This window comes from Poecile atricapillus, chromosome 5, assembly GCF_030490865.1.
Source record: "Poecile atricapillus isolate bPoeAtr1 chromosome 5, bPoeAtr1.hap1, whole genome shotgun sequence".
NCBI lineage: Eukaryota > Metazoa > Chordata > Aves > Passeriformes > Paridae > Poecile > Poecile atricapillus.
This window is the reverse complement of record NC_081253.1, coordinates 7,454,619-7,479,017: the sequence shown is the minus strand read 5'-3', so window position 1 is coordinate 7,479,017 and position 24,399 is coordinate 7,454,619. Positions and strand designations below refer to the sequence as shown.

The 24,399-nt window shown below is 40.0% G+C and overlaps 1 protein-coding gene across 1 annotated transcript in view; it reads right to left on the bottom strand.

The window, feature by feature from the left end:
- ACTR3 (actin related protein 3) overlaps window positions 1-23,414 on the bottom strand; it is a 29,187-nt gene extending 5,773 nt beyond the window's left edge. Inside the window, exons 1-6 of the mRNA XM_058840162.1 lie at window positions 23,214-23,414; window positions 8,319-8,374; window positions 4,601-4,725; window positions 3,927-4,037; window positions 2,395-2,490; window positions 1,747-1,854 (exon numbers count right to left, since the gene is read on the bottom strand). Of these exons, the coding sequence (XP_058696145.1) occupies window positions 1,747-1,854; window positions 2,395-2,490; window positions 3,927-4,037; window positions 4,601-4,725; window positions 8,319-8,374; window positions 23,214-23,257 (540 nt within the window). The 5' untranslated portion in view covers window positions 23,258-23,414. The remainder of the gene's footprint in view (window positions 1-1,746; window positions 1,855-2,394; window positions 2,491-3,926; window positions 4,038-4,600; window positions 4,726-8,318; window positions 8,375-23,213) is intronic.
- Window positions 23,415-24,399: the final 985 nt, after the last annotated feature.

Below are 24,399 nucleotides of genomic sequence, written 5' to 3'. Positions count from 1 at the left end.
TTTTTTTCGTGAAATATTATTTTAGAATAAGTGATGTGGCCCTGCAGTCACAGCCACTGATGTAAGACGTTACAATCCACATGAACCAAAATTAATTTTCTGAAAGCAGGGAGAAAATGCATCATTTCAGCACATTAATTGGGACTGCTCAGAACATCAGACTGGCCCATCCTCATCCATCAACCTACCCTTACAAGTCACACTCATCCTGAGGACCACCATCAATGCATTAAAAACATCTGGTCTAAACAAAGAAACCAAGTGTGCAAGCTTGGCCTTCAACCCTACTGGACCTGCTAAATCCAAACAGAGGAGTCCAGGTATCACACTCATGCTTCACTTTTCCTAAATCCACACACACCTTATGTTCATACAAAAATGTCTAACACAGAAAACAATGTCATAAAAAAAATCTACCACTACTGTTAACTTCATTACAGAGAAAAGCGTTCGTTAATTCCTTTTTATCTATTTTATAAGTGGTAGAACATTGTTGACAATTTATTTAACATGTTTAAAAATTTCAGAAGTAAATGATATTGTGCAAAGGAATTTAATGCTTCAAATTATATAGAATACCTCCTCTTATTTCAATTTAAAAAATCTAAACCCACAAATCAGGAAAATCTCAACTCTTTTAAACAGTAATTTGGACCACTAAGCACAACTTTAAAAGTTTACCTGTAGAAGGTCGGAGATGTCAATTGTTTCCTAAGTCTTATTAAAAATACACTAACTTGGATTAACAGTCTGAACAAAGATCTAGCCATTAAATTCCACCAAAATTAATAAGCAATTGCCACATGGCAGTGTATGTTTGACCACCACCAATGCTACTGTTTCTAAAAAATTGATGTTACTGGGGCACAATAAAGCTTTGTACATATCTTTGTCTTAAAAACTGTAATCTAACTTCATTTTGAAAATACAAATGTATCTAGTACATAGACAGGAATTTAACACCCCCAGGAAAGATGGGCAGAGAAACCTATTATCAGCCACTTGAAATAAAGAAGACTATTAAATATTCCAATTATAAATTTTTGAACTTTTAAATTGAAATTTTAAACTTTTGAATGCGTAGCTTTTCAAAAGAAAATCCATACCTGCAGAAAACCCAATAATCTGACAGTAAGAAAACTGCAGCTCTAGGTGTTCATTATTTAATAAAACATCACACAATCATCCAAGTTTCTGCTTCAGCAACTTTGTATTGGATATTCAACACTAACCAGCCCTAGGGGTTGTTTTTTTCCAGTCAAGCAGGAACTTTGACTTTGCTTATATGGCTGAAGCACTACTAAACACTGGAACAGATGCAGAAAAACTCTAAACAATACAACATCTGCCCTCTAACACTTCGTATTATTTCTACTTATATATAAATGGACTGAGCTAAATGAAAACAAAAAGTCAAACTCTTTGTACTGACTACTATAAAGAGCCTATTTACTCTTACCAGTAAACCAAATTGGAAATATGTTAAAGCAATTTCACCCATCACTTCGCATGGCCTTGGCAATTGACCTTTTAAGGTAAGTCACTGAAAGACAATTAGCTCTGCCAAACTCAGGGCTACAGAGTTCTTCAAGAGTTTCTGCACTACAAAACTCACACCCACAGCCCTGGGAGTTATCTGACATTTTCCTATCTATACTTCAGTGTGTGTAGGTGTACACTTCAGAGAACTCAGAGGACAAATTGTTCTCCAGTTGAAGCTGTAGTGTAGCTTTGAGGCACACTTACCACAGGAATAACGTGAGTGACACCATCTCCACTGTCTATAACTGTGCCAGTCAGTGTTCGCTCTCCTACTTGTCTTGACGTCCAAGATGCAGCTAAGGCAAGGACAGCCTTGGGGAAAAAACACACCAAAATCAAATATTAGCAAAACATCTGCCTGCAGACTTCACTTTCCACCACCCCCCTCAAGGACAGACTGACACCCTGTGATAATTTACAGCATGGAAACTGATTTAATAATATTATATATGTCTACACAACCTCTTAGAAAAAGAAGCTGTACAAGTGTAATTTTTGACATGTGCCTGATGTTTTTTCAGCCATGCTCAAACATAATTTTTCGTTACTTCATACTGAAAGGGGTTCAGTTCTTGGATTAATAGAATTACTATGATGTGGTGTGGTTATTTTATTTACTTATGATGCAGCAGATATATATCATACTCTACTGCTCAGAAGCCTGTAGAGGTAACAGAGGAACAGTATCCAGTAACCACCCACAGAATCAAAGCATGCCAAACATGCAGTGCTGGAACTGCCAACCAGAAGGACATAAACAAATTCAAAACTTACACAGTTTTTTCACAGTGAAATTAGTTTTACCCCAAGGAGAAATATTGCAGCTGTGACTTTCAACAGCCCTGCCCTTACCTGAACAGCAATATATAGCCCTGGAACGTTGAAAGATTCAAACATGATTTCAGCAGTATATTCTCTATTTTCTGGAGTATTTAATGGAGGCTCAGTCTGTGAGACAAAAAAAAAAAAAAAAAGTGAGTTTTATTTACACTGAAACCAAACATTTGACTTTAAAAAAAAAAAGAACCACCAACTCCTAATTTTTGTTAAGATGAGTCATTCAACAACAATAGCATGTAAAAATAGTAATGGACAAAGGGTGCTTTTAAGAATTTATGCAAATTGCATTAAAAGAAAGAAAAAAAAAGTGTAATAAAAACTACATCCATTACTGCTTAAGAATTTACACCCAAGACCTCCTTTGTGGGTTGCTTAGCTCATTACAACTTTTGATTTCACTTGAAAGAATCAAGGACTATCAAAACATGTTAAAGGATGCAGTTTAGCACATTTAAAGGATGACATTTTTTAGATTTCTCAGTGAAAAGAGCTGTTTTCCTTCAGAAGGCAGCCACTGTAACACAAGTTGTTATGCTCAGCTGTTGGAATGTACTCAAGTGAGAGGAGCAGAACAACATAAAACCATAATAGTGTGCTACAGCTTTCAATGAAATATCAAACATACTCAAGGCTTTATTCTGAAGGAGCATTTTGGATAGTGCTACAGAATACTTGAGAAAAGAAAATATCACTCTTCCATTGCAGCAACTGTGTAACAGGAGGGTAAAAAGAGGAGGGAGTCAGATTTTTCACAAAGGTGTTGGGACAAGGGGCCAGAGACACAAAACTCAACTTGGGAAACCCTAAGTAGGTATTAGGAGGAAAAAAGGTAACTTAAAGGTGGTCAAATACTGAAAAGGGGCCCAGGGTTCTTATGGCATTTTGATCCTTTGAGGTATTCACAATTTGGCTGGACACAGCCTTGAGCAACTGGACCTAGTTATTGCTTCAAGTAGGTGAAGGCATTTAAACAAGTATGGCCAACACCTCTAATTCCAAACCTGGTCTACAAAATAACACACTAAACCAAATTGCCTATTTCAATGGCCCTAAATAAAATACTAAGGAACGACAGATGCTTCAGAATAACATTGACCTTGAGATCTAATCATCCCAAATATGACAATCAACCCTTCCAGTTTCACAAAAAATAAAAGACAGAAATTTACTCTCTAGATACTTCATCCAGATGGCAGTACTGTAAAAACAAAATAATTGCAATTACGGAAAGTCAAAACACAAGTATTTCTTTTGTCTCAAATATATAAACTTGACATTATTGAGTTCAGTGGAGAAGGAAAATAAGAAAGTGAGGTATCAGATAATTTGGAGGAAAATGAGAAGAGAACAGAGAAATGTTTGCTATTCTGACACAATGACATTTTTAGAAAATTAAAGATGGCTTAAGGCACATCAAGAAAGCTCCAGGTAATTTATTTACTTTTGCTTTCAAAATATGCATATTTATATTTGAGAATTTACGTAAGTCAGCACATTGTTATTTATTGCATGGAATTTCTTAAGCAGGGCATAAATTTACCTACCAAAAGAAAATAATGGTCCTCAGGTTCTGCCCTTAAATATTTAAAGATTACTTGCTCCATAAACCTCTCCATCAAGTCCCAGTCTTCAACTATACCATGGCGGATAGGCCACTGTTGGAGAAAAATATCCAATTATAATTGGAAACAAGAAGAAAAAAGAAACAAAACCCCCCAAAACCAAGGAAAAAAATCTATTTTTCAACTGCAGTAGAAGTATATTATCTACACAGGCAAGAAACTTCAGTTTAAGCTTCACCTCTTCAAAATTCTGTTTTTAACCTTGAGTAGCAGGGACAACACACTGCATTTTTTTCAGTACAGCAGAATGGTGGCACTGGGATAAACTGAAAGTTCCCCCAGCCCAGTGTCCCACTCTGATGCTGCTGACAGAAGCCAAGGAACAAGAGAATGTGGCATTTCCACTAAACACCCTCTCAGCGTCCTTTCATTTATCAAGAAATATATATCTTTATATGTAATATATATATATTCACAGTGTTTTTAATACTCCCCAAAATCAACAAAACCAATACCAAACCTTGTTTTCTATTTAAACAGTTAATAAATAAATAAGATTAAAGTTATCAAGAAAGCATTCTTAACATTATATTTACTGTACATGTGATGCTTGCTAAACACTATCAAAAAATTACTTTTAAAACTTTTATTAATACCTTGGTTGCATAAGTTGGTTTTTCTATTGCTTCGTCCCCAATGAAGAAGTCTAAATCATCCACACCTTTCAAAACCCTCCTTTGTGCTTGATCGACCACTTTTGCCGACTCTTTGATAGCAATACCTTCAACAGAGAACACAAACATTATTGTAGGTCATCAATAAAAGAAAATCTACACTGAAAAAACAGATATACTCTAATCACAATCATCCTTTGTTTCAAGCATAACTCAGAAAAGCTACACAGAACACAGATAATTTGACTTCCTGTCATGGGCAAGCATGGTAAGGATTTAAAAAAATAATACAGTAACAGACTTAAATACAAATTTACTTGTTAGACACTCAACACACAATCATGAAGATAAAATATACATAGAAACATTAAAATAGGATATCCCTACAGATCTCATTTTATTCAACAAATGTGCTAATTTTCTGCATATTGCAATAATAACAATTTTAAGTGTTATTAGTGCTGTTATTCTGTTAAAAAGGATCACTCCCCAGCTACCAGCAGTATCTGCTGTATTTTTTTCAAATCTTACTAATTGCCTTTAAACAATCCTTCACACAGATAAGGAAATTCTAAAAGAATATACAAGCAGCATTAGATCAGCCTCAGCTGTTTGTTCTAAGGTTGTGCTCCAAAAGCCCTCTCAATTGCACAAGTATTTTTCTAGTTCTCACCTTCAGCAGGAAGTTATGTTTGCTCACAACTAAGCTTAAGAAAAGTTGTTAAAAAGTCGTTAAATATCTGCAGTCTCAAGCCCAGCAGCCAGGGCAGCACAGCTACAGGATCTGGAAATCAGCATCTTGCTAAGGGGTAAAAGCACCCTGAGTTCATGGATCATCCTCCTCCCTTTCCTTCCCACAGAGAGCAACACAAGCAGAGCCAGAGGAACCAAGAAGTTGAATGTTGTGAAAGACTGAACAGGATGGAACAGAAGTCATTATTTTGAGCTCTTCAGGAAGAAAACTGAATCATACTGCAACTTCTGTAGCTGCTTACAGGAGAGCAGAGAGGAAGCAGAAGAGCAGAGGAAGCCAAATAGAAGGGGGGTAGATTAGAAGCAGAAGCTAAAATCACAGGGAAGAAAACGTTGCAAGGCAGGTGCTTGCTTCAACTCAAGAGAGGAACCTTGGCAAATATTTTCAGGTCATTGTTAAGAAGCTCACACATGTAGGGGAATTTTTCTGTCCAGATGTGTACTATCCTCAAGGACTTTCAATTAAAATCCACCACTTGCCAGAGAATTATACCAACTTTCAAGCCCTACTGTTTTCATCCTGTTAGGAGCCTAAAACAAGACGGGAGGTCTCAAATATTTTGCTGCCCTCAAGGCCAGCTTGTTCAGCCCTGCGTTTGAAAGCCAGAAATTAGGAGCAAACAACCTGAACCAAGAATCATATCCTGAAAATACAAACAAGAAAATAAATCTTGATGAAACCTCAGCTGCAGTGCCTGAGGATGAGCAGTATCCCAGCAATACTCAGAGCAGTTGCCTTTGGTTTGCTTGGCACAAGAATTAAAAGCTTTTAGGGGGGGAAAAAAAAATAACATCCTTGCATTGAATCAATTTTTGTGCTGAACCACTACTCAAGCCAGTTTTTTCTTTTGGAAGAATAGGCCATCAGCTATCACAGACAAACTGAAATAATGAAAACTCAAGGGAACTACTGGGTAATGGAAAGAAGGTGACTCCCGTTTTAACAAACATCAGGAAAAACCTGCTTAAGTGAGTAAAAATCAAGCAAAATTAATCATCTGAGATCTAAAAATCAGCCAGGGAAGAAAGCAGTGAACCCAAGCCGCATCAACAAACTGGCTCAATATATTCTCATTTACTTCACTTTTCATGTAAGCATTTATCATCTCTACAGAGTCATATTCAGAATAAAATCAAGAACACATCATAAGGAGATAAAAATTTGTTAAGAGCAGGAATGAATAAGATAAGCTACAAGTGAACAAGGCACAAGGAATGTTGCTCAGACCTGTTTAGCAGCAAACATTATTTTTAGAGAATCAAACTATAAAATGCCACTGCTAGAAGTGCAAGAAGAAACCAAACCATTTTTCCACAGGGAATAACATTAAGGAAATCATAGACACCAAAGTGCTTTTTTCTAACATTTTACTTTGAAATGTACTTAGCTGTACTCTTACTTTTGTTTCTCTACTGTGGACTGACCCAGTGCTATTTTATTTCATTCAAGGCAGAGGATTAACACAAATTCATGCTGTTACTGCAATTATCTAGCTTGGATTGCAGCACAAATGAGAAAAATGTTTTTTTTATTGAGAGAATTGCAGTCAAGGGCCATTTCAGCTGCAGGAGCATCTAGACTGAGCACCCTGTTTTCCATACGCCACACTGTATCAAAAGGCCATCAAAAAAACCTCATTTCCCCTCCTTCTCTTCTACTTTAATAGCATCCCTGTTGGATAAATTTCTCTGCTTAATGATCTGACAGGTCATTTCATTCCCTGTGTTTAAAATATCATGATATTTCTTCTTTTTTGTGATCTTCAAAGAACAAGAAAGTGATCTTCAAATTAAATAACCAAATCTAAAGATGCAGAAAAAGTATGTAAACTCTATGTATCTGAAATTAAATAACCACTTATATTTTGTATTTTATATATTTATATTTTAACATGTGCTATGAAGTTTAAAGAGCACTGTAAAGGTTTTTTTTCAATGTTTAGAAGCTTTTTATATCTAATGTTAAACTAGCTTTTGTGTGAAAAGCAAAACTGTAGAGTGTTTTATGACACTGAAATAAAGTTAATGAAGTTAATCTGAAAACCCAATGATGTAAGAAATACCTATCAGAAGCCAAAATAAAAGATATGGAATGGATTTTCAGAATCCATTCTCCTGTTCTCATAGGTGAATTACCCTTATCTTCCCATGAAAATTACTTTTTGAAGTATGTTTCCCAGAAAAATTAACACAGAGCCTGAACGCCCAAGTTCTATTTTACAGTGACTGTGCTGAAGCAGTATTAGTTCCAGCTCTCTTCCTGTTCTATTTGCAAGGAAAACTGGGTGTGCTAATAATTCCTTTTCACCAGGATGTAATCCGTGATTACTTTGGCACAGATGAACAATGAGGAATTGCCAAGTGGTGTAGGAGGTCAAAAGGTGAAGCATTTCTAAGAGAAGCTGAGTGAGCTCCACACTCCGGAGTAGAACTGTATCTCTTCGAGTGGAAGAAGCAAAGAAATAAGCTATTCTACCTGGGGGAAAAAACTGACATGGTTTCTCATTGTATTTGCAAAACACAGTAAATTAACATAGCTGTAACACTGACAAATTCCAGGCAAATAGAACATTTTAAACCTTGGAGATATTAAATCACACAATTTTCTTTTTTTTTTTTTCAGTTATAATCAACTCAACATTCTACCAAATAAGCCACTAAACAGGAAAAAACCTCCTAAAAGGTAAATGTAGCCATGCTACTAGATTTTTACACTATTTCAAAGTCCAAAAAATTAGCTTCAACTATTATTATCCTTTTTTAATGAATATATCTTTCTAAACTGAGTATCCGTAGCAAAACAAAAAATCCACATTATTACTCTGTGCCATCACTCAAGAGGTCAAGTCATTCTCTTTTATGGTTGGCTTTTTTTGGGTTTTTTATGGCATGTTACAGAAAGTCCATGAGTAACTTCAGCATTGATACATAAGTAACAAATACTTACATGAAGGGATAATGAACTGGGGTTCAGTATTACCCGCATATCCGAGCTTTGTATACCTGTTGAGGTAGAAAAGGATTTGGTTATAATATTTAATACCACAAATAACAAAGATATCTCTTTTTTTTAATGAGCAGACTCCTCTTCCCGTATCAGGACACCACACTGACTTTTCTACAAAAAGAAGCAAACAAAAAAAAAACTAAGGCAAACTAAGAATTTCTGTCTTTTAAAGTATAAATCAATATTCCCTGCCACAAATCAAGCATCACTGCTAACTTCTACTCTAACAACATTTTACTAAAGAACACAAAGTGTGTAATTCAATCTATCAATGTTTAGGAGTATAATTTTGTCAGTGCAGCTCCTCCCTGCTCAGCAGCCAGCATCTCCATAGAAATACTTTCATATAGTTAATGCTAGTGATAAAAGTGTCTTTGTAATTCTTAACTGTAGGGGGAAAAGCTGCCCTGCCCATGGATTGCCAGCTGGGCATGAGGCAGGGCTGGTCATCCTCATGTCACAAGCAGCTGGTAATGACAAATCCTAGCAAAAGCCATTCCATTTCACAAATGGAAAACAGTGTCAAAATGTGTCTAATAAGAATAAAGAAAGAAAGAGGAAAATAACTACATGCCTACACCCAGTCTTCAGGATGTGCTATGGATATACACATTATCTTCATTATCATGATGCAAGAAAACTAAAGAAATTAACGAAGTATTCGTGAAAAATAACTACAAAACTCATGGTACCAGAACCAGCTGCTAGAAATGTTGTCACCAAAGCAGCATAGGCAAATTCTAAACCATGCAGACCAAAATGCACAGCTCTAGCTCAAGAGTTCGAGCTTACCCACATGTTTTAAACAAACACAGACATGACAAAGTTCTCATTTTCCCTGTACAGTCAGGCAGCTGCACTGAATTAGCACCATCAGCAAAGGCATGAACGCTGTAGTAGCACCTCCACAGCTTTCAGCACTGCGATGGAATCCTGAAGAACACAGGAGGTGTAAGGCAGCAGGAACTCTAGCAAAGCATAAATCCATGGCAGTAGCACAGCGAGGCTGGGCTCCCAGGCTGGGAGAGCAGGGCTGCTGCCGGAGCTCTGCCTGCGCCGCCTCTCCCGCAGCAGTGAGCGCCCTGTGCCCAGCAACACCTACACAATTCCTGTCACTGAGGCTGACTGCACCCATCAGAGCTGGGCCAAGACACGCAGACACTCAGAGGGGAAGGTGGGTTTCTCTTGAATAACAAAGTGGCTAGCACAGGACCTCATCTAACAGCACAAATGCTTTGCAGGAGGTGTATTTTCAAAGCTGTAAACCCAATCTTGTACACACTGTAAGAGTTGGGAGTAAGCATGCACAGAAACTTGACTTCATACCCACCAACAGGAATGTTTCTTGACAAAGAGAACTCTGCAGGCAGAAGATAACAAATAACGAAAAAAGAAACTAAATATCAGAAAGAACTTCACATATCACAAAAAACATCAGCATTAGGCACTATATGTGCCTCACCTCAGGAGACACAACTTGGATTTTGCTCATTGAAGTTGGATTTTCTCAAATCCAAGTTAAAGATCTACTTCCCTAAAGAAATATCAAGAATTGCACCAACTGGTGCTTCTTTAACCTATTACACAGAATAAAACTGTTCACTGTACTTATAGTGCTCTAAGGTTTTTAGTGCCACAATTACTAAGCAAACCAGCAAATACTGACTCACTCCCTCTACCTTCCCCAGCAAATCAGAACTGTGGTATGTAGATTTTAAAGTTAAATCTACACAAGAACTTTGGAGCCTGAATGCTGCGTAAACCTACAACTAGATTAGAAGTGTTTTTCAACAGGTAAAAAGGTTAAAACTGTTTGATTTCTAAACTCAGTATTTCAAAGAAAGCAAAAGCTGAACTGCTGCAGGTAACTGGCAGCTTAGTTGCTTGTGGGTGGGAGTTTGCCCAGCACACACACAGCCAGCAAGACTGAAAGAAAAATAATCTCATGAAAGATGCATTTTACATAAAAAGAGCGTATTCAGACATAAAATCAGCATATATAAAAATACTATGGCCTACTCAGCAAGAAGTGTACTGACTCAGGGGAAAAAAATTGTAGTGCATTTTTAGGTTTCTAAGAAAAGAAAGGGGAAAAAACCTGCCTGACTTTTGGTCTCCGAATATTAGAGCATTGTATCAGCAAGTCTCCGGTGCAGTGTCCTACACAAGATTTCACATCTCTCATGTACAAGACTTCATTGCACAACTGGACCTCCAGCACTGCTGGCACACAGGTCAGGGATGGATCCCTGCTCCCCTGAGAGCCTCAGGAACCCAGCACAGCCAGGGACCATGGCATAACACATTATAAACACTAAATCTGATTTTCATAACTAAATGCACATAGAGATACTCTTGAGTTTAAATGGAGTCTAAAAATGTGATAGGTGAGGCAAAGTGAATGAAAGTCATTAAAAATCTTCAATTCTCCAAATGCACAATCTAGTCACCATGGGATTCTTTACAAATTAACTTTTGCAGATACAATGTTTTATTCAGACTGATCAGATCTGTCACTGCCACTTGAAGTAAATATTTAAATCACATTAAAAGAAGGAAACTATAGGCAATCCAGATTCCACAAGTATACAGTTTCCACAAGGAGTTCATACATGGCAATGTGTGTCTGACTAATGAATGATTCACAAGGGAAAAAGGCACACCCCAGCTTCTTCAGGGCAGGAATTACTGCTGCTACAGAAAAAGAATTCTGATAGTAGAGATATCAGAAGGCAGAACCAATACTGGATTTTTCATAAATCACCCCTTGTCTTGCTACCCAGAATTGATGAGTGGCAGAAGGGACTTGAATGGAGAGAGGCAGACACACCCCATTAATGAGAGAGACATGGACTGTGCTTTCCCACATGGAATTTGGGACATTCAGGAGTAAGAGCACAAGGCACTGCACACAGGAGTGTAATGGTAGAAGCTGCTTTCTATTAAAACCTGTAACACAGAACTCATTTACAAACTCCCAAAGGCCTTGACTGTTCGGGTGTTTTTCTTTATTTCTCTATGTTCAGCTCCCTGAAGTGTTTCTGTAGGCCTATTAGCCAAAGAAACAATCAGCCAAAAAATTTGTTGGATAATTATGGCCTTTAGCCTTAGTTCAGCAAATCAGCTACAGAGTATCCAAGAGCAGTGCACAGTCTCTATACATATGTGCGTGTCTGTCTACCGTATACATTCATATATATATATACACATATACATAGGAACACCACTCTCTAGGCTACACAGATTTGTGATAAACCAAACATGATATTTTTGTAATGGACATTCATAGCACAAACAGGTTTGGGAGAGTAACTAATGAAGGCTCCTTCTGAGTTAACTCTACTAACCCCTATCTCACCTATCAGTGGAGAAACAGCTTCAGCATGTGACCACCACCCTCAAAAACTCAAATCCTGAAACTGCACAGCAGCTCTGCACTCTGCCCAAGAGCTCTCTGGAAGGACAGCCAAAGGGCTTTCCAGAGTGCTCTCAACAGCACTAATGGGATTTCTTACATGTGCTCTCTCACCTAGAATAGATGTTTCTGAGGCTATGACACGAAAGCAATGTCACTGGAAGGTTACTTGTGCATTAGTCATGCGGACAGTTTTAAAGCCAAAAGGAAACAGTGCTGAGGGTAAGAACTTGTAACGAGGATGTCATTACCAGAACCTCCATCTGCAAACCACAATGACCATGTGCCTTTGCTCCACTGCCTTCCTACCCACAACAAATGCCATTCTTCCAAGTTATTTACTCTAGTTCAAGCACAACTGCAGTTCTAACAAAAGTGAGGAACAGGGAGACAACTGCTCCATGGGCAATGCAGCTGTCCAGCTGCTCCTGAAGTACCACAGAGCTGGGGGTCCAACACAAATTGTGCCATTTCTCTGACAGCTCTGCACAAAGACAGGAGTTAACCAAGCATAAGCAGACAAGAGCACTTGAGGACAAGAATCACCTGATTTCCAACTCCTATAGCAAATCTGGGTTGCAGCCTATTCCTCAGCTACTCCTAATGACCTGGGCTAGCAGAAATGTCACGTGTTTAAAATGCACACACAAACAGAAGTAAGGTGTACCTGCAATGCTGGTCCCACTGGGAAGACACAAAGCAACTTGAAAAATAAACAAAAGAAAAAATAAACATTTTTTCTGTAGGAAAAGTAGAGCAAGTGGGAGTAAAAAACCCAAAACTGAAGGAAATCAAAATGGTCTCTTTCTGGTTTATCTTCAAGATGCATCACTAGGAAAACAAGGGCATTTTGTTCAGAGTGCTATTATTTTTTCCTGTTGTTCATCAAACTGCTCCCTTCATGATGGGTCTGAATTACTGTTCACCATCTGAGCCACACACAACCCTTCTGTGCAAGTTCTCACTCCAAGTACAACACATCCTTTGCCTGTATCTCACCCTGCAGATGCAATGGGCTTCCCAGGCACCACAGCCAGGACATTACATGTATGTAACTTCTAAAATTCTGCTTTGCTGTGTACCACAGCCTGTACAGCAAGCCCAGCAAGGCTTCCCTACCTAAACACACCTCAGCTCACATGCAGAACACGTCCAAGTGGTCCTGCTCCAAGCAAGTCTAACATCCCATGATTAGACTAGGCTTTACACAGTTAAATGCATTTATTCTTAAATGTAAACTGATACTGCCTTTTTGCAAGGTGTCATTCTTGCTCAGGCAGCAGATCCCGGCTCCATATCCCCTTCCATGCAAATGGGTCTGGAGCCATCTCCCATTTCCCTTGAGAGCCTCTTCCCATGTGTTTATGAACTCTCCTAAGGCAGGAGTGCTTTGCATTTCTTTACTGAAATCACATGAAAAAGACTCCAGGAAACAAGGGCCAAAGACAGAAAGCAAGATGATTGCAACACTCATCATTCAACACATGTTCATTGCTGACTAAATTACTTTAACTCAAAAAAAAATTATAATTAAGTAAGCAGGGCATAGAAGGCACTACAGAAAAGCTCAGCATGTGGAGATTCTAAGGGGAACACACACTCTTGATAGTATATTCAAAAGGGCATGAAATAAATCTCATGGCAAAAACCCCAAGTTTTTTAACAGAATGGAAAGGGATTCAGCTCCTCAATACCAGCTCCTTACACATGGTCTGTCCATCAAAGACTTTATCAAAAAGGGCTTTATCCTTTCTTGTTTTAACCTGGATAAATTCTATATAAACAGGAATTATAAGATAGATACCAAGTTTTTACTGTCTGATGTCTTCTGATAACAGCTGCCTTAAAAAAAGTGGAACATTTCTCAAACATGGATGAATTCCTAGTCTTCATACACAGAGCCTCATGTGACTGAAAAGCCTGAACAAGCCCTTATGTTTTTATGTGATGCTTTTATTCTTTCATTCTTCTTCTGTCAGGACTGTTCTCTCAACCTGATGGGACTGAAAAGCCTAGGAAGTATTTACTTTTGAAATCCCTGTAAAGAGAAATGATGAGAAAATTACAGTGAAAGAGGAAAGCTGTCTTGCCTCTTTAAAAAAGGTCCCAGCTCCAGCATCAAGTGCAAATTGGTTAAGCAGCAGCAGAAGTCCCCGAAGGACTGATTATATTAGGAAAATGGGACTTGTATTAATAAATTAGTTTACTATCTCTTTTTAAATGTCCTTGATAAAACATAAGACAGCAAGATTTTGAAATTAGCCATGTATTTTATATTTTACATCTTTAGCTGATACAGTTTACCATTTACACATTACTAGTTTACGTTTTTAAAGAGCAGACGCTTCTGTCAAATTCTGAAACATTTTTGATCAACAAGTGTTTTAAGGAATCAATAGTGGAAACCAAAGAATTTTCTCTATAAATGGAAAAAACCCACAAGATTAGAGGCACTCTCAGGTAAAGAGAACCTTCTTAAACCATAGATCAGACACATGAAGGAATGGTAAAAGGGAGTACAATATTTCAATGGCATATGGGACCTCTCTAGATAACAGATGTTAAAAATATCACAGTCTACAAGCTTGACCTTGGAATTAACTGTATTACTGTGTGTTTGAAACTATTATTTTACAGTATTTCCCCCAAAAAGTATCAGCCCACTCAAGCAAGAACCTTCACCTTGGCAACAAATACTTCTGTGCCACATACTGAAACTGTCACAGTAAAACAAACCATAAGCAGATTGGTGTGCAATTTAATAAATGAGCTCAAAAGCAGCTTGAAAGAGAAGTGCTTCTAGCTAACATTTACTTCCTAAATAGATAAAAACACCTTTAAAAAAGGCTGATTTACGTTTAAAGGCATCTGTATTTCTGTATAGAAATTTATCCAGTGCTGCTTTTTATCAGCAGCTACAAGTCAGCACAGACAACTGTACTGCTTGCTAGTAAAATCCAGCTAAAATAGGGAGTGAAAACCACAGACACAGCTGCACAGAGCCAGACCAGAATGGCCAAGAGGAACATGGGGGCAAAAGCAGCCTGTGCTACAGAGCACTGGGAACAAATTCACATCTACTGTAATACAGGCCTTCAGGGGACATTTTTAACACCAGTCTAGAGAACAGAGGAAGTTACTGCATTGTGCTGCTTCTAACTTTACTAACACTTGGATGGAGTAGGAGATCAAAAACATTCAATTTTGCTTTATGGTTACTACCACCAAATCTTTGAAAATTAACCAACCCAACAAAAATGAACAACACAGGTAAGCTGACTCTGGAAAAATTCTCTTTAAAGAGGAAGATAAGATGCATTTATGTCCAAAAGACTGGCTTATAACTGAACCATGAAAAGTGGACTTGAAGCCAGGCCATACTTAAGTCTTCACAACTAACAAAATCCAAATTTCTGGCATCTTGATGATACTACCACCTAAATTTGCAGTCTTTGTCAATTTTATTTGTATTTGTAAACACATTTCTAATATTTAATGCTGGCACATACCTTAACACAAAAGTTAAAGCTTTCCTTTAACTGCATTTTCCTCAAAGTAAGAAGAGCAAACGGCTTTGGATATTATCTTTGTATAATGAGAGTAGAGTAGTTTGTGTTGGCAAAGGCAAAATGCTCCCTTTCTACTCACTGCTTCCTTTGAGACTTCTAGACTAATTCATTTTAACAAGTGTCTTAACAGTGCCTCTGTGTTACACCACACTCACACAGCACTCACCTATACTGATAGGCTTTTTAATAAATTTGTATTTCATTTTTCCAGGCTTTCTGAACATTTTTCACAGCCTGCCTACTCCATGCAGTATTTCCAAATAATGAGGAAAGAATGCGCAAAAGTTTGGCAGTCTTACATGAATAATTACTTAACAGTATAAGTTATTTAGTATGAGGGGGAGCTTTATTTGCCAACTTTCTATATCATTTACCCAAAATAAGCTGAACCTCAAGAGTTGGACTCAATTATCCTTGTGGGTCCTTTCCAACTCAGAATATTCTATGACTGCACAGACATTTATCAGGAAGAAAAAGCCCAAGAAAATAAATTAATTATATATATTTTTCAACAGATGAAGAAAGGAAGGATCAATTGAATGAACACATACATAAGATGCAAGTAAACAAAATCCTGCACTTGAAGAAATTAAACAGGTGAAATCTAAGTCTTATGATGCAGAAAAAGCCTGACTTGACTTGCAAGTTTCTTCAAGCAAATGCAGTAAGGGGCTAAAGCTGTAAAGTTACCCCACATTAAAAAAAAAAAAAAAAGGGAAAAAAGGTTGAGCTTTTGTGCTTGCTATTTGCACAGTTTCAGCACTTGTGAAGCTGCAGCTTTGACCCAAGAGCTGTAGCCCCAATCCCATCAACCTGAGCAGAGGGCAGGGCGAACCATGATGGACTGGGAGAGCAGGGATGGAGGGCAGGAGCAGCCAGCAAGCACCAGGGGATCTGCCCTGTGCACCCACTACCACTTCAGCCTTTCAGCAGGTAACCAAATGTTTTCCATCAAGAGCAGGCTTGCACAAAAGCACCAGGTTACATATTTATCATGTTACACCACGCTTCTAATAGAAGATGGTTCCTATTAGAAACAGTTGGCACGTAGTAAAAAATGCCCCACTCAGCTGTGGACAAAAACATACCAGTAAATATTGTTTACTATAAAAAGCAAGTTTCATTTTACAGGATCACAGAGATTCTTAAGTCTGACAATAAATACGCAAGCAGTTGTATTGTGAAAGTTCTTGCAGATGATAAACAATGTTCTGTATCTAAGGCAAGTCACAACAAAAAAAAAACACTAATACCATAAACCTAGATAAGAGATGTGGTGTTAAGTAAAGAATTACAATTTGGATTCCTCCATTAATAGTATTTATTTATCAAAATAAAGTATCAACAGATAACCTCCTGTCTGCATCTTGCTCTCTACAGCCTGAGAATGCCAAAACACATCCTGTGCACAGCTGCAAACATTTGCACTGACCACAGGAGAATAATAAAGAGAGAAAGGAAATCCCAGAAAAAATTTAAACCGTACATTTATCTGGAGTTTTTCCGTCTAGTCTTAGAAATGCAAACCCATGATCAGAACAAAAAAAAAAAAAGAATCATATTCTACTCTGCATTAAGTCAGTGGATAAAATTATTATTTTTTTCAATTCTGGATATAATTGAATAAACAAAACCCCAGCAATACATCACTCGTAGCATTTGAAAAGGATTGATGCTTGAAGTAACCCTGCTATGGGCACTAACAAGTTTGCAATCCAATTAGCATCTTCAAGGATGATTTCTGTTAGACTGGTACACCTAAATATATTTTAGTTCAGTGACCAAAACCAAAAATTCAAGACTAAAGCAAAAGAGATTCCTTTTCTTACATAGAGCAGAAAAGAACTTTGAATTTCCTTGAGGACAAACCCAAGTATGTTTTAAGTTATTTTACCTTTGAAATTAACCTTGTCTCCCTGAAGTCTAATTTTGGACCAGCATTCGTTTAAGTTTTTTTTTTAAAAATAAGTTTGTTTGTAATTGTCAAAACCCTTTAGCATGTCCCAAAGAAAGTCTGCAATGATGAAACTAAATGTTGAAACATTGTGTTGAAACTTTCCAATTGCATGAACTGACAGACCTACTGCAAAGTTTCTTATATGTGCCTATAAAGCAATACAGAGCATGGATTACAACCCAGAACTGGTGCACTATTTCTAAACTCCTAAAAACTGTATTTTCAATTAATTTAGAGAAGGAAATATCCATAGGAATCATGCAATCAACACTTGCTGGGCAGAGAGTCAAAGCCAGGTGCTAAACACACCAAGGAGCAAGAAGGGAACCTGCCCATCCCAGGCACACCTCAAACCCTGCAGTTCATAGAAGGAGGTTCATTAATCATTAACTTACAGATCTAGCCCAGGGATGCAAGCAGTTTGTCCTCTACCCTGACATGCCACCACCCCTTTCCTCTGTATCAAGCACAAGTGAGACATGGGCAAAGAGGAGCAGAAACACAAGAGCTGGAAGGTGCCATGCATCTTAAATGGCTTCTGGAATGCACTAAAATGAGATATAAACTGATCCCTATGATGGAATTACAAAAAAAAAAAAAAAAAAAAAGTGTGTCAATAGAAATATATGTACTCCAAACTGAACTCCTATTATTCCTAGCTATGTTACATACTCTCAGCATTGAGTGTTGTAACATGGACTGTAATGGATCAGACTCATCCAAGAGACACCACAGGTCATCAGCAGCCTTCAAAGTCTCCTTGCAAATGCTTTTTAAATGTATTAAATCAATTCTTAACCTAGTACAATTCCTTTCTCCACATGAAGGATGACACATTTTCCCCTCCCTCCCTAACCACACTTCAGCCACTGGCAAGCAAAAGATACTCTTAAAACCTGGAAGAGTATTTTTTCTAAATGCCATCAAGGAAATGTTTTGTCCATGCTTTTCAGACTGAAAAATTAATTCTGGGATGACACAACACAGAGAAAATTCAGCCCGAAAGAGAACATTTTCATGAAGACTCGAGCCCACAGAAGGTTGTGACAAGATATCCAGTTGAAGTATAAACTGCAAAAATATCACGGTGCTGTAATCTTTATACTAAACATAAGTTAGGTTTTGAAAAACCTGTAAAAATAACCCATGTCTGGAACAATAGAAAGAAAAATAATTTAAAGGCACTGTATAAAATACTAAATAGTTCAAGAACTCACAAAACACACTGCTACTTCCTCCTACCTTGATTTTACAGCACTGAATTTCTCACCTCACAGATTTTGCGATCTGTTGAAGATTATTGCTTTTCATGGATCTTGTACTCATTTACACTCTCAGGTCAAAACCCAGAAGAGAAACAGAACGACATAATCCTGTCATAGCTTATCGCATCAGAAGACATTCAACCCATAAATACTTTGCTCTCCTTAAGAGCTATAGAGGTGCTGCATGAAGATCAGCTAGAGCAGTAGGGTTAGTACAGAATTTCCCCAAAGCAAAGCTCACTCCAGCCAGCTTCTGCTTCTCTGAGGTTCTGTGTGCTCAAATGTACTCTTCATTCACAGCACTGGTTAGAGAGACCAAATAGCCAAGAAACTCTCAGAGATGTATGTGACTCATTCCAAAGAACAGCTTGCAACTCCACACCAAGAAACGCTGGAAATCCTGAACAGCCTCAATCCTCCTGGCTCTCAGCTCAGCAGGAACCCAGACTGCCAGGAGGTGTCAAAGAAATCCTGAGTTCCCATCAAGAACAGGAAACCTTTCTCCAGTCAACCCCAAGCCCTTTAATTCACCCCTAGCATGCAAGAAAGAAGTATTAAAAACATCACTTTTTGCAACCTGTGTATGGGAAATAAAAAAGGGGCCTAGCTTGGCATATGAGAACATGCAGAAAACAAGACCCATGACAACAGGTTGGGGTTTTTCCACACAATCATATAACCAATTTACTCAAGAGAAAGGTTACCAGCAGAGATGACCCTCCCACCAAAAGACTCTTGAGTACACTGTTGAGAAGCTGGTCACCACTGACACTCAAGTATTGAATGGATCCACCTGGCAGCCACTAAAAAATGGCAGACAAATGTGTAGGAAAAAGAGCTCAGGTATAGAAAATACAAATAATATTCTGTAAATCCCTTTCAGTGCTATAATTAAGTTCTCATTTTGGAAGTGTAGCAGTTGCATAGCCACTTACTGCAGCTCAGCTGAAGAGCCATTAATTTGAACACTTGCAATTATCTGCCATCCCGAATGAGCTAATTCAGTGTTATACAAGTTACAACTGAAGAAAAAAAGTGCATTCACACAAAAAGACAGTTAAAATCTACTTGTCAACCTAATCAAGCTAAATTCCAAAGTGGCGTAGGAAGAGCTTTTAATCATGACTTGCAGGCAGTGCTGTGTTCGCCTCTAGAAGAGGCGGCAAGAACAATTCAAATACCCAAAAGGCACAGAGCAAAAGACTGCAGCCTACTGTGATTAAAAAATGACTAAGAGCCTTTTCCTTTCTTTGGTACGTTGCTCACATACTTTATGGGAAGAATTCCATCTCATTCTTCTATTTTGAATTTTTGTTTTAAAATGCATGTAATCCTTAGATACACCAAAGTATGAAGTAAGTTGCATTCACAGCATACCTACTGACTTCAGGAAAATGAAAATTTTGCCAGCGTTTGAAGGATGTAAACAGAATAGCATATAGGTGCTATTTCATAACCCATGACCTGGTGCCCATCTTTTGTGGAAAGAAGAGAAAGAGAGGGGCTCTCAGCAGCCAAGTGAAGTCAAATTCACTGTTAACATGAACAAAGATTTCATGACAATAAGGTCCACAGTGTTGTTCTACAGATTATCCAACAGAACAAAAGTATACTTTAAACTAGACAAGGCTATCAGTTATAGAAATAAATAATACTGGCTTTAACAATTGTGTCAAACTAACTGGGCTCTTCAGATTTTTCATATCATGCCTTTAACTCTACTGTACAATTAAAAGGACAGCACTTCACATCAGTAGCTTCTAAAACCACAAGTATTTACTTGCTCTTACTAGGTATCAATTACCTTATTTTCCAGGTATCAAGTTTGCTTAAGCAAAGAATGCAAATTTCAGGGTAACAAATATAACACTGGAAGAATTTCAGATGCATGTGATTACCATGTCACTGACTAAACCCATTTCCCAGCTCTAGCTGTATGACACACACTTATATGACCCCTGAAAAGTTTGACCGAGCTGTTTAAACCTCAAGCAACAGTCATTATATTATCTCCCCAATCTCTTCTGTGTTTTGGTCTCTTTATGCTTTGAAAGAAGTCCTTATCATTTGTATAATCTGTGCAGACTGATACTGAAAAGCAGAACTCCACTGCCTTTCTCATCTCTGTCTCAACCAGCAAAAATGCACATACACATTAAAAAAAAAAACAAAAACAAAATTTAACACTCAGATAAACAAACTGAACTGTGGCTACAGGCACAAGACACAGGAAGACACTCCTCAATGCCACTTCTACACCTGCCCTTTTGCTGATTGAGGTCAATTCTCCTGAGATTACCAATTATCAACCCTTCCCCCTAAAAAAAGCCTACTTACTGTAAAATCACTACACATTTAAAGCCTGTTTGAAGCAAGGCAGCTCCTTTCACCCTTTCTGTTTTGGCCGTATTTCCAAAACCTCTTTTCCTCTTTTTGGGGGCTATATTTAATTTGTCTGCTTTCTGTCATTTTGGCAGACAGGACAGAACATTGAGACCTCAGCTGATCTGCACGAAGCACCAGGCTGTCAGTTTGTGTTCTCACACAAAAAGTGAGATAGACTGGGAGGACTGCACCAAATTAAAAAATAAAAGCCATATATCATAACCCACTGCACCATTACCCACCTGTTATTCACCTCAACTATCATATTTTTCCTTTGTAAATTCACCACTTTATATTTTTGTCTACTGAAATTATTGAATTAAAACCACCCCAACACTATGTAATCTTTTCAGTGCTACAAGTCTATACCCCCACTTTCTTGAAGCAGAATTTTATGGAAGAACAACCTTAGATGAGGAAATTCACCTGAAATTAAAAGCCTAGAGAGTAAAATAGGCTGGGCTGCATTTAAATATATATATATATACTACACAGTAAAACAGCATTTTAGAGCACTTTTTAAAGATTTGTAGGGAAATAAATTAAACAGGAGCATGACTTGACTAACATCATATTCAAGAATATTACAGAGTAGACCCTCTGAAGTGAAGTTGATTAATGGTGTACTTGCATGCACATCTTCCCCAGGAAGATTTAACACTCATGTCCCTTGGTACACCTCTCACATCAACAAGACAAAGTTATTTCTTACACATCTCTGTGCCTGCATGCTGCTCCTGCGGGGCATTGCTGAAAGCTTTAAGTGGATTTCTAATGCAGTGGTCACAACCTGTACTTTACAAACCTATAAAAATATAATTATTGCCTTTAATGGGAGTACCGGTGATACACAAACTTGTGGGATGGCAAAAAGCCTCTGGTGGCATGTGGCAGAGTAGCTACAGATCTTTTGATTTGAAACACAAACAGCACATATACACATGTTAAACTCACATATACTTCTATTACACTCAGCTACACAACCTCATTCCCACTGTGCTAACTTTCCTCCATCCCACAGAATTCAAGGTTTTAATTCTGCTTTCACTACAGGAATGACTTCTTCATACAACTGTTAGACATGCAGACATCAGACACACACATACATATACCTGCTCTTCCTAAAGACATTTATTAATGTCCTACACCAAACAGAATCTCTTGAGGGGATGATGAGAAATGGCTTTCAGAAACCAGTGCTTAGGTTGCAGAAGAACACGCCCTTTCAAGAAAGCATGATAAATATCTGCATCTTCAGAGCACTCGCTGAAGATTTTCTTTATTTTTAGCAAGAAGGAAAACAAAAGTGAAACAATGCGATCAGTAGCAGCTAAAGAGCCTTGACTACAGAGCAGTGCTTTCCCTTCCAATGAAACCCTGATGCCTGATGGAGACATTTCCTCTTTCCATGGCCCCGCAGCCCGCGGGTCGCTGTTCGCACTTCCCGAGCGCGCCCGGCCCGGCTTCCCACGGCTCCTCCGGGGCTGCCGCCCTGCCCCAGCCTCGGCAGCCGCGCAACAGCGAGCCCGGATCCCCGGGGCCTCCTCCCGCACCGCTCCCTGTGCTACGGATCACGGGCACCGCGTTCTCTCCACCGCCTGGCAGCTGCTGAACGAAAAGAAGCGTTTCCAGAGCGGATTTGGTTCAGGTTTGACACTGAAAACTGCCTTATAAGGTATAAAAGCCCGAAAGCAGGAAGAGGCTTTGACAAAACTAAGGAAGTTCCTCTGCGCCTGCTCGATGGAAGGGGAGGGGTTTTTTTCTTCCACAGAGAGAAGTAACAGAGAATAAATGACATTATCCGCACATTAAAAAAAATAATAAATACACACGATCCCCCCAGATGGCGCCGGGCAGAGCGGCGACTCCCCCGAGCCGGGGCATCCCGGGGGCTCTGGGCAGCCACAGGAGCCGTGTCCCCGCTCGCCTCCCCCGGCCCCGGCAGCCGCACAAGGTCCCGCACCCCGGCCCGGGACCCATGGGGGCGGCCCCGGGCGGCCCGAGAGCAGCGAGCCGGGACACGGCTCCAGCCGAGCAGAAAGCGAAGGGAGGCGAAGGGAAGGCGGCTGGATACTCCCTCCGGCCCGGCCCGGCCCATCCCTCCCGACACCGACCCCGCGGCGGCTCGGGCGCGGCTGCCCGGCCCGGCAGCGCGACCCCCGCCGCCATCTGCAGCAGCATCGGCGGCGGAACCCGCCCGGCCCCGCCCCGGGCGGCCCCGAGCTGTCAGCGGCCGCGTCTCACCCCGTGCCGCAGTCCACCACGCAGGCCGGGAGCCGCCCTGCCATGCTGGTCGGTAGCGGCGGTGCTGGGGACGGCGGGCAGCCCTGGGCTCCGGCGGCGCTCGGCGGGCTGCGCTCGGCGGCACCGAGGGACTTCCGCAGGGCGGGCGCTGCCTCCGCCCCCGCCCGCTCGCTCGCTGCCCGGCGAGCCCAAGATGGCTGACCCGCCCCGCCCCGTGACGTGCGGTGGCGCGGCCTCGCCCGCCGGGCGGAGCGCCCTCAGGGCGGCGGGAGCGGCCTCGGTCCGCTCGGGCACCGAGTATCGCCCATATAGCACAGGGTGATGGGGCTGGAAAACACCCCCGAGGTCAGCGAGTCCGGCCAGTGACCGAACAGCAGCGTGGTGCCATGTGCCACGTACGGGCTTTCCTTAAACACCTCCAGGGACCTCCGTAGGCAGGCCGTTCCAATGCCAGAACCACAGAACTGTTAAGGGTTGAAAGGCACCTATGGAAATAATTCGGTCCATCCCCCGTGCCCAGGCAGGGTCACCTGCAGCAGTGACACAGGAATTTATCCAGGTGGGTTCAGAATGTCTCCGCTGTGGGAGACTCCACGCCCTCCCCGGGCAGCTGCTGTAGTGCTCTGCCACATTCGATATACAGAAATTCTTCCTTATGCTGAGGTGAAACTTCTTGTTCTTTGGTCTATAGCCAGTGCTCCTCGTCCTGTCGCTGGGCACCACTGAAAGGAGTCTGGAACCATCCTCTTGGCACCAGTCTTTAAGATCTTTATACACATTAATGGGATTCCTTCTCAGTCTTCTCCAGACCAAACAGGCCTAGCTCCTGCGGTCCCTCCTTGTAAGAGAGATGCCACAGACACACCCCACCCCATCATCTTTGTCCCAAAGAGGGCAAGAGACAGTGCCCTGTTGGGATCAGGTGTTCAGGTAGACAAAATATAGTCTGTACTCCTCTTTTTCTGTCTCTTTCCACCTTCCACAACCCCTCAGGCTTTGAAGGACAGAGCGCTGAGCACACCAGGTCTGGTCCACTCCTTGCCCTGGGGTGTACTGCAGCCACATACTACGTTTTGTTTTTAAAGTATCTTAGTGTTATAACAATTCTCATATTGGGTATTTCAGGTATTTTCATGCTTTGCTCGCTTCTCCTGCCTTGGCAATGAGGAAGTGTGAGCTTCATGGC